At 44.3% G+C, this 10,895-nt stretch overlaps 3 protein-coding genes and 1 pseudogene across 3 annotated transcripts; 2 read left to right on the top strand and 2 right to left on the bottom strand.

Moving 5' to 3' along the window:
* Window positions 1–436: 436 nt before the first annotated feature.
* Window positions 437–1,516, top strand: LOC115750217 (pectinesterase inhibitor-like). Its single transcript, XM_030687422.2, has one exon. It carries the CDS (start codon window positions 742–744, stop codon window positions 1,336–1,338), a length of 597 nt encoding a protein of 198 aa, XP_030543282.1. The 5' UTR covers window positions 437–741; the 3' UTR covers window positions 1,339–1,516.
* Window positions 1,517–3,947: 2,431 nt separating this feature from the next.
* LOC115750170 lies at window positions 3,948–5,839 on the bottom strand (annotated as a pseudogene).
* A 1,103-nt stretch (window positions 5,840–6,942) lies between these two features.
* On the top strand, window positions 6,943–7,734 carry LOC115750172. Its single transcript, XM_030687355.1, has 2 exons — window positions 6,943–6,996; window positions 7,354–7,734. The coding sequence occupies exons 1-2, from the start codon at window positions 6,943–6,945 to the stop codon at window positions 7,732–7,734; spliced, it is 435 nt and encodes a 144-aa protein (XP_030543215.1).
* Window positions 7,735–8,308: 574 nt separating this feature from the next.
* On the bottom strand, window positions 8,309–10,035 carry LOC115750173 (probable pectinesterase/pectinesterase inhibitor 41). The gene is made up of 2 exons (XM_030687356.2): window positions 9,015–10,035; window positions 8,309–8,898 (listed from the first exon to the last, which is right to left on the bottom strand). The coding sequence occupies exons 1-2, from the start codon at window positions 10,021–10,023 to the stop codon at window positions 8,363–8,365; spliced, it is 1,545 nt and encodes a 514-aa protein (XP_030543216.2). The 5' UTR covers window positions 10,024–10,035; the 3' UTR covers window positions 8,309–8,362.
* Window positions 10,036–10,895: the final 860 nt, after the last annotated feature.

The following is a 10,895-nucleotide window of genomic DNA, read 5'->3' as shown; positions in this document are numbered from 1 at the left end:
CTTAAAATAGTATATGGACCAAAAGTGCATTTTGTTCTCAAAACTTGTACACGTAGGTCTCTCACGCGTGTGTCGGTTGTCTATGCCGACTCAACAACTTCCGGCTTATTTGAATAGAAAGTTTGTTGGAAATAGTTAAATTTTGGCCGGAGAATAATAGGAAGGCCATAATTACAACAAAGTATAAGTACCAAAAGGATCATAATTTTAATTTCCCCTAGTTTTAGCTATTTCCGGCCGGTACCCAGCCTGAAGACGGACATCAAGACTCGGATTCGGAATTAGGCCAACTTTAGACCAGCCGATTCCGGTTCGGCGTTCGGGTTTGCTAGGGCTTTCGACCTATCCTGCCCATCATCCGAAAGTCACTAGGCCAAACGCGTTGGTGGTATTGTGCGGTTTTGCAACAAAATGAAGAAGATTAAAAGATGAAATTACATTTTAAAAGAACGATTAATTTAGCGTGTAGCGAGCGGTTATCTAGCAAACAAAGAACAGGCAAGCAAGCGGTGGAGCGCATCCTCCTGCGAGTGGCCTCCCTCTCTCCTCCTCCAAACCGTCCACCTTTTAATTCGGGCCAACTGACAGACCCAAACATAACCATTCCTTTGTTCCCCAAACAGATTAACCACCATCCCATCTCCACATTATCGCTACAAAACCCTCCCTTTTCTTCATACCCACCAAGCGCTCGACGATATTCCCCACTGAAGGGGGAGAAAGAGAAATAACACAAACACCATGAAGATGTCCTCGCTCTTCGCCTCTCTTTTGCCCCTGGCTCTCTGCCTCGCCCTCCTCGGCCACAGCGGCGTTGACGCCCGAGGGGCCCGCGGCGCCCACGCCGCTCCCTTCGTCATCCCCGCGAACGCCTCCACCGCTGACCTGGTGGCCGCAGTCTGCGGGACATTGAACCGCAAGGACCTGTGCCTCTCGAGCCTCCAGTCCGTCCCGGACGTCGGCTCAGCCCCTGATGTCGGCGTCCTTGCCATCACCGCTCTTAAGGTCGCAACCAGCAACGCCAGTGACACATCCGCGGTCATCCAGGGCCTGCTCAACGACACGACGCTCGCGCCCACTGTCCAGCAGGCTCTCAGCGACTGCGCCGACCACTACCTAGACGCAGTCGAGCAGCTGGACGACTCGGTCGCTGCGCTGACCGCGAGGGCATATACCGACGTGCGCAAGTGGGTGAAGATCGCCATAGCTGATGCCGACGGTTGCGAGGCGGGGTTCCAGCAGCTGGCAACCGGGCCGAACATTTTGTCTCATAGGAACCTGATTTTCCGGCAGTTGTGTAACAATGCCTTGGGCATCGTCAAACTCCTGAAGGCTTGAACGAGAGCTAGAAAAGCGCCTCTCTTTTTGTTCTTCAAATTTGTAATGGGCGCTCCATATATATATAGTCGGCTCCTGTTGTAACTCATGATTGAGATTGCGGAGCTCAGTCTGCATGGGATTCACGTTCTTGAGTTTCATGTAATGAGAAGACCGAAATCCGTCGTGATTTGTGGAAAAATGGTTGCTTTTTCATCTATCAACGACATGGGGGATCATTAGGTCTTACCCCATAAGATTACAGCACGTCGGATCTTGCGCAAGCGGCGACAAAAATTTCTACAAGAAAAGTTTCGTCTTCGGTTAGACCTCATCAACCTCGACGACTATGGAAATAAGAAAATAAAAATTTGTTATATTACTCAGCATATGTAACATAAATCTCTCCGAAACTCTAGGTGGATATTGATTCCGAAAAGCAATAACAAGAATGAAAGAATACTGGCTTGTTTAAAAATAAAAATAAAAAGATCTAACCCTAAGTTAACTTGGAAAGATCCTCCCTCTAAGGCAACTGCTTGCCCAGGAGTAATCTAAGGAAAATTAGGTAAAAGAGTCTTTATCTGTGAAGTTGTTAAGAAAGAAGTTTGGTCTGCCGAAATCCAGTGCCTTGTCCGCGCTAATTTACATGGTATTTAGGCCATGTAACTCTGTTCGTGGTATCGGAGCTAGGTCCAATATTATTGAGTTTTACATAGTAAAGTGTACTCAGTACATAATCGATCCCATTTCAATTATGTTGGAGCCGTCAAGCGGCCCCGCACTATCGAAAGATGTTGTCAATCAGGGACAGAGACCAGCACGTGTCATGGACCGAGGGTTCCATGAGCCAACCGATCTATTACATGGTCGAGATGAACAGTAAGACTTGAAGTGCCTTAAGTCTCTAGGTTTTCTCTAGGGTTTCTAGAGTAATCTTAGAGGCGAGCAATGCGCTAATTGTCCCATATTCTAGAACTCTCTTCTTCAATGCCAATAGTTGGTTAGATGGGGGAATGCAATCTTAGCCGCTACATCAAGAGATATCAACGATTGTAAAGAGATGCTCTTTAGTATACATAGAGGTGTCCTCACCTCACTTGTATCATCTTTTCTCACCCAGAGCTTTTTTTTTTTTTTAAACACTTTCTCTCCCTATGATTCGGGTGAATAAACGGACGAAAAGTCAGCCCGTGACACACGCTCAATAGAGGGATTTCCGCACAAAGTAGCAGCCGGAGTGGCTGACGTTGCCATCTTCATTAGCATCAGGCAGCATGGATAAGCACAAGGTAGGGTCGGGAGTCGAGTTGCAGACAACTTCCGTTGACACGAGGCTCGCGTTTGTTGCATGGATATCTTCATCTTTTAGGCAGGTGAGTTAAAGGATGAACAAAGCAAAGGAAGAAGAAGAAGAAGAGCAGGGAGGACGTATAATATCGTCATCTCTTAGGGCAAGAGAGTTGAAGGATGAACAAAGCAAAGGAAGAAGAAAGAAGAGGAGCAAGGAAGATGTATGGCCTCGACATGTTGGAAGAGAGAGTGATGTATAACAAGGTATCCATGGCGTTCTGCAAAAACTATACGAAGGATTGAAAGGTTTTCAGTGAGACAGAGACAATGATTTTTTGGAGTATTTGTTAAAGTTTGTTTGGAAACAAACATAAAAGTGCATTTTCTTCATCCCATATAAGATGGAAAGGAAAGTTTGAGACACTTTATCGGTTAGAAGGTTGTTGTAATTTGTCAAATAAAGAAACAGGTAAGTTGGCTACACCCCATTGTACCTATGTGCGGGTGCGCAATCGCAATTCAGAATTGGACTAATTGACAATATATATTTTTTAATTTTCAAAATTAAAACAATAATTTAATTGTAATGTCTTAGCAATACAAAAATTAAAATGATAATTTAACTTTAATGTCTTAGCGAACTGTTCATGTAGGATTTGTGATTAATTTTTATTAATATCAATTTCAAATTTTAATCATTTAATTACATCTAATGGTTATTAGGTGCTCTTACAACCTCCGAAGAGGTGTGATCGAATTTACAGTTATTCAAACATGAAGAGATATGTTTGAGTTAATTGTTTACAGACTTGAAAAGTTATGTCCAAATATTATTGTTTTTTGGACTAAAGAGTTGTCTTCTCTTTGCTAATATATATAGTACGTCCTATTCATTATCTTTTGATCTTCAAATTTCATTTTTGTTTTTCTCAAAGAAGTACAACCTTCTTCTCCAACCGTTTCCCTTGATAGATTCTAGAGAAATACTATGTAGCAGGGGCACTCCTTCGAGGGAAATTTTTGCATGCGGACACACTCAGACACGAGGTCAACGCGTGTTTGAGTTTTGACAAGCGGTCAACCGAACGGACACGTGCTCGGGGATACATCTGCACAAAGATATTGCTTGAGGCTAGATCATCAGCCGCCCTGATTGTGTTGTTGTGAATGGAAGTCCTTGTGTTCTGGTTCACATCCGGTCGGCCTTGGGTGGTGATCATGTTGGACTGGCCGCTCATTAGGAGACGATGTAGAGGTTGCAATTTGGAAGACGATGGCTACGTTGCCAAAGATGAAGTTGACCGTGCTATATACATTGCCCTCCCAATAAAACTGCCTCAGAGAGTGGTGTGCAGAGCATCTTGATACTCCTCAAAACTGCAGCTATAGAACACCGACAAGTGAGCTCCATTGTGGACGGCCACAGCTTGGTGCTTCTCCTGACCGGCCATGTTGTGGAAGGTCACATTTACCGTGCCGAAATTTGATGCCACCACGGCTGCAATAATGAGAGTTGATTCATACATCCATCCTTATTGTAATAATAGAAATATGAAGATGAGATTGGATATACAAAGAAATTTTGTGAAAAAAGATAATAAGCTCTTGATATTTTCATTTTGTTTTTATGGGCCTGAAAATAAGCTCCAACACATATGAATGGCTTTACACATTTTAAGATTAAGTATACAATCAAAAGCGTACTTGTAATTGACATTTCACCAAGAGTAATGCTCTATTTAATGATTTAGTGGGTATACTAATTAAATCCTAGTATCACTTTCTCAAATGCGAATAGTGGAGACATGTCAATTAAGGCAGCAGAATTCAAAATTAATTTAGTTGGTGAACCGCCCAGTACTTTGAATAATGAGTTCCCCGTCCGCTTTCCGCCATGGAAACTTCTAAATGAGGAATCCGCTAAACTATTATGAAACTTCGAAACACGTCTTTCTAAATTCTAAGTTGGCAGAAAGAAAAATCACTACTCGGGTTGCCGGTGAGCACCGTCTGGTTGATGCCGTCTCCGATCATCACGAGATACTTCTTGTTCTTGGCAATGGACCCATACTCCTCGTAAATACCGGCGGTTACATACATCAAGAAGTACCCGCTCGTACCGTCAGTGTTATTCAGAGCCGTCGCGACTGCATCATTGATGGCTGAAGTTCCCGGTCCCGTCCAGGCTCACCACCACGATGTCGCTGACCAAGCCAGGATCATCCCCGCTCAACTGGAGGAGCGTCCTCCTCGTCATCGATTCATAAATTCCTCGTGTTCGACTCCACATTGTGAACGACATGCGGCCATTTTGGAACGGCAGTTGCCTGCTCTTTGGCTGCCACGCGTCTGCCCCGCCCTCGCCCTTCTTCTTCTTGTGGAGCCATCCCCTCGTGACGAGCGCAAGCGAGACGCTGTATAGCTTCGTGTCATTGGCAAGCGGCATGGAGAGGCCATTCCTCACGCTCCATGTGGAGGCAATCGATTGGAGGCCATCGAGGCACGTCATGTGATTGGTCAGAATAGCGCTAAGCACGGTCTGAACGTCATCGGCCTTGAGAATCGGGAGGGCCGTGCTCGTCCCATTGACGACCAGGAAGGAACTGAGGAGGAAGTCGAGATTGAGCTAGACGAGGAAGCGGCAGTCCTCGAGGGCACAGACGGCAGAAAAGGTGAGGGAGGCCTTCCGGGAGAGGTATTGTCGACCAGGGTGAGGAACTTGCGGGCCTGGGAGAGGGATTTGTTCACTGAGGAGCGGCCGTAATAGTAGATGTTGCCGGTGGCGTTGTTCGGCAGGTTGGACCGGCAAACGAAAGGGTAAGGAGTGGACATGTATATCGTCCCGGTCGACGCGAGGCTGGTCGAGGCAATGTTGGCACCTGCGAAACCTAGAGATGCCAAGAATTGAAGAGCAAGAAGGAGGGGGAACAGCACGAAAGTGGGTGTGCTCGAAATTGCCGGAAAAAGAGATGGCTTTGAAGGTTGTCGTTATGTATTCGTATTGTGATTGCTAGCTAGAGAATTTTTTTGAAGTCAACTGGAACGGAATTCGGAGAAGAAGCGCGAGCTAGCTTTCAATGCAAAATTTTAGGACACGAAGAAAGATAGAAGTCAAGTGGAGAGCGTGCGCCTTTACTTGATCCTTGATTTTGGAAAGTTTGTCGATTCAGCCTAAACTTTTTTACTTTTTGCCAATTCAATCATATTGGCCGGAAATTACTATAGACATTGGCCATCCTATATGACACCGCCAGCATTGACATAAATAATTTTTTTTATAATATTTTAAAATTTTTTGTTATTTTAAATTTTTCCTTTTGTTATTTTTTGTATTTTTCATTTTCCCTTCTCCTTTTTTTCATTTTCCTTTTTCCCTCCCTCACCCGGCCTCAACCTCCACCGGCCTGCGGCGAGGGTGACCATCGCCGGATTAGGCAGCTAAAAAAAGAAGAGGAAAAAAAGGAAAAGGGAAAAAAAATTAGGAAAAAAGGAAAACTAAAAATAAATCCACTTTAGCGCCGGCGGTGCCATGTAGGATGCCCCGCGTCCATGTCAATGATTTTTGGCCAATATGACTTCATTGGCAAAATTTGAAAAGGCTTAGGACTAAATCAGCAAATTTGAAAGGTTTAGGACTAAATCGATAATATTTCAAAAAATTTAGGATTTTTTTTTGACAATTTCCCCCCATATTTTCTATATGTATATGTGTGAGTTGTTTGCGCTGATGTAAATGTAAGTAGGATATGTACATCATGTGAATAAATGCTCCGGCAAGAAAAAGCTCTAAGCCGCCAAAACGACACCCAAGATCACCGTAACTAGAATCTAGAAACACATGATTTGAAATCCACCGTTCTTGATGTGTAATAATGACGATCCAAAACTCTGGTGCTTCTCCTCTATTCCACTTTCTATCACAGGCTCAATGAGACTGTCCTTCACAACACAATTCGATAACGGCTCTTTATATGAGGTTTTCTCTATGCATTAGGGTTATAGGAGAGATTTGAGTGCTATTTATAGAGTTTTCACTCAGGCGCTCCCATCACGGGTCAAGCTTAACTCGGCCCACACAAGTCATGCTTATGTTAGATTGATTAAGAATATTTATATCTTACCTAATTAAATCCCGTAAAACGGTAAATTATAATCTTAATTAATGTAGCACATATAAGAAAAACTCTTTAAAAAGCAACTCAATCTCACTATCGTTCCTAAGCTTACATCTATTTACTAGGTTTCGAGGAGGCGAATTTAGACATGAGAGTTCAAAAAGGATCCATCTGGATCTTTCAAGGGCTTGCATGCAGGAATTTTACTTTTCGTAACATGTACGAGGAGTGGAAAACCGTTTCTACCGACACCATTCAAAAAATCGGAAATGTAAGAAGGATTAATTACATTCCTTTGAAGTCATCGCCTCATTTCCACTGGCTTCCCCTCTCTCTATGGAAAAAATTGTCCAAACAGTCTTAAATTTATTTAATTTTTACCGCTTTAGTTCTAAACTTTTTAATTTTGGCAATTGATTCATAAACATTTTCATATTTTGTCAATTTAGTGCATTCGGTCAATTTTGATCGAAAATTGATGACTTAGACGCCAGTCATTTTACGAGACGTGTTTGACACTAATGTGGACAACTTTTAATAATGTTTGAATATATTTTTTTTCGAATGTACTTGTTCTTTTTATTCTGTTTTTCCTTTTTTCCGTTTTCCTTCTTTACTTCTTTTCCAGTCCATCCCGGATGTCGGCTCGGCCCCCGATGTGCGCATCCTTACCATCTCTGCGCTCCGTGTTGTAACCAGCGACACGTCCGTGCTTACCCGGGGCCTGCTCAATGACACGACACTTGCGCCCGCTATCCACCAGGCTCTCAGCGACTGCGCCGACCACTTCCTAGACGAGGTCGAGCAGCTCGACGACTCGCTCGCTGCGATGATGAGGGCATATCCCAACGTGCGCAAGTGCGTCAAGACCGCCATAGCTGATGCCAATGATTGCGAGGCAGGGTTCCAGCAGCTGGCGACCGGGCCGAACCTCTTGTCTCATAGGAACCTGATTTTCCGGCAGTTGTGTAACAATGCCTTGGGCATCGTCGGACTCCTGAAGGCTTGAACGAGAGCTAGAAATTCGCCTCTCTTTTTGTTCTTCAAATTTGTAATGGGCGCTCCATATATACATATATATAGTCGGCTCTTGTTGTAACTCGTGATTGAGATTGCGGAGCTCAGTCTGCATGGGATTCGTGTTCTTGAGTTTTCATGTAATGAGAAGATCGAAATCCGGCGTGATTTGTGAACAAGGGTAGCTTTTTACAAGAAAAGTTTCCTTCTTTGGTTGGACCTCATCAACCTCGACAACTATGGAAATAGAACAATAAAATTATGTATATTACTCAGCATATGTAACATAAATCTCTCAGGAACCCTAGGTGGAAATTGATTCCAAAAAACAATAACAAGAATGAAAGAATACTGGCCAACCAAACGAGCTAACCTTAACTCAACTTGCAAAGATCCTCCCTAAAACTAATGTGAGTTATTCACTCCAAGGCAACTCCCTAAAATTAATGTGAGTTATTCCCTCCAAGGCAACTGTTTGTCGAAGAGCAATCTAAGAAAAACTAGATAAAAGGAGTCTTCTTCGGAAGTTTGATTTGCCGAAATCTGATGCCTTGTCTACGCTAATTTACATGGTATCCGGGCCAAGTAACTCGGTTCGTGGTATCGGAGCCAGGTCCATATTATTGTGTTCCCGCATAGTAAAGTGTGCTCAGCGCAAAATCACCATCCCAGTTGTGCCAACCTGCAGGGTGAATTAGACTATCCATGAACGTATGCATGTAAACCGTCCTTGAGAAGACCTTCCACGGCCGCCCTAAATACGTCTCCACCGAGTAATTGCTCGATGCCAGGTCATCGGCAGCCCTAATGGTGCAATAACGGAAGTACATGCCCGAGTCCACACCCGGATCGGCCCTCCCTTGGGCAGTTATGGTATTGTACTGACCTTTATTTGGGCTGCGAGGGTATATATTGCAGTTCTCAAAGACCGCGTTTGCATCACCAAAGATGAAGTCAACTGTGCCGTAGATGTCGCATTCTTTGTAGAGTTGCCTTAATTTGTCCGTAAAGAGCGTATCTTGGTAGCCTTCAAAGCTGCATCGATAGAACGTGGACTGGTCGGCGCTGTTTCGGACAGCCACGGCTTGTTCCTTCTTCGGCCCTGCCGTGTTCCGAAAGGTCATGTCCATTGCAATAAAATGGGGTGCCTCCACGACTGTCACAAAACAATACAAGATTCTGAGTAAATTCTCCTGTTAACAGAATATAAACATTATTGCAAACCAAGGGTAAAGGAAGACATGTAATTCATATATTTGAGAGCTTCCTTACTAAATGTGGGAGAGCTAAAAATACTCCATCCATCATGGTCGTTGCGATCTCCGGTAATCACAGTCCGATTGATGCCTGCTCCAACCATCATGAGGTTCTTCTTGTTCGAGTTGACATAAACGTATTCGTGATAGACGCCTGCAGTTATGTAGATCAAGAAGTAGCCATAGGATCCGTCCACGTTATTGGGAGCCACCGCGACAGCGGCATTTATGCTGGTGAAGTTACCGCTCCCGTCCTTATTCACCACCACTACGTCGCGGATCGACACCACTTTATTTCGACCCGCGGCGAGAACATACCCCTTGCTTAGAGACGCATAAAAAGCACGTGTTAGGCTCGACATGTTCAGTGAGACCTGGCTGAGTCGCAGAGGTTTTAGTGTACTCTCAGAGTAGCCCATGGCTGCTTCCCCCTTCCTCGAGGACCAACCTTTGCTGAACAGCGCCAAGGAAGCGCTGTGCAACTTGGTGTCCTCCGAAAGGCGAACCAACAGACCGCCGTTGATCCTTGAGCCAGCCGCGGCCCACTGGAGACCATCCGAGCAGGTCGCCTGATTGGTCAAGACGGCGCTAAGCAGGGTCCGGACATCATCCACTTCGTGGGCCGGGAGCTCCCCAGCCTTGTCATCGACAGCTTTGGATGATTTGAGGAGGAACTCCACGTTCATCGCCGAGACATGGCGGCAATCCTCCAGGGCGTGGGCCTCACGAGCCGTTAGGTGGCCCTGCACAATCAAGAGACGCTCGTCGACCAGGGAGAGAAACCTCAATGCTCGGGAGAGGGATTTCCGCACAAAGTAGCGGCCGAAGTGGCGGACGTTTCCGGCTGCTTTAGGGTCCGGCAATGCGGATAAGCAGAATGCAGGATCGGCAGTGGAGTTGCAGACGGTTTCTGCTGAGACGAGGCTTGCGTTCCTTGCATGGATATTGTCATCTCCGGCAAGAGAATTGAAGGACAAAAAAAGCAAAGGAAGAATAAGAGCGACGAAGAGGTGTGGCCTCGACATGTTGGAAAAGAGGGTGATGGATAATGAGGCATCCATGACGTTCTGCTAAAGATTATATGAAGGTTGGAAAGGGTTTGAGCGAGACAGAGACAATAATAGTAATCCAATAACGAGTTGTAATTATCATTAATCTGTTTTTTGTATTCGAATTGTCCTAATCCTCATCATTTACGACCCATCATGTACTTATCAGGTGAACCCTAGCAAGTTTGAACTTTTGGGACTCTATTTGTACCGTGCTAGATAATTAATCATTAATTTTAAATTCATGAAATTGATCAAGATCATGTCCTTGTTTAATCTTAATGATAACAGAGATAAGGAGTCTAGTTGTAGCCCGACACAAAATCCAACTCCTTAGTACTACTTGCTCCTTGTACTAATCCTCATCCGAGAAAAATTATCATTAGCTTGTTTTGTGTATCCAAAGTGCACTAGTCCTTCCCGGATTTTTATGATCCATGATGCACTTATCAGCTGAATCCTGACGGGTTTGGTATTTTAAGGGCTCTAATTGTAGATTCCTGATTGGTGGAAACAGTCCAGCGTCAGGTGTCATGTCTCTCAATACCATTCAATATATTGAGATCAAGTTCTTATTCAATCCCCGCGACGATAGAGGCAAGGAGTCCAGGAAAATGTAGTAAGATACAAATTTCAAATCGTTTGTACTACTGCTACATGTAATAATCCTTAACTGAGTGGAATTATCATTGATTTTTTTGCTTTCGTATATTGAAGAACTCATTAGTTAAACCCTAACAGATTTGGCACTTTTGGGACTCCGTTGCAGATTCCCGAGAGTTGAAACAGTCGAATGTGAGGTATTAATTGGATTAATTATTAGAAAAGTTCTCGACCTACTGTATTTT

Source organism: Rhodamnia argentea, chromosome 1, assembly GCF_020921035.1.
Source record: "Rhodamnia argentea isolate NSW1041297 chromosome 1, ASM2092103v1, whole genome shotgun sequence".
In the NCBI taxonomy this organism is placed as follows: domain Eukaryota; kingdom Viridiplantae; phylum Streptophyta; class Magnoliopsida; order Myrtales; family Myrtaceae; genus Rhodamnia; species Rhodamnia argentea.
This window is presented reverse-complemented; position numbering and strand designations above follow the sequence as displayed.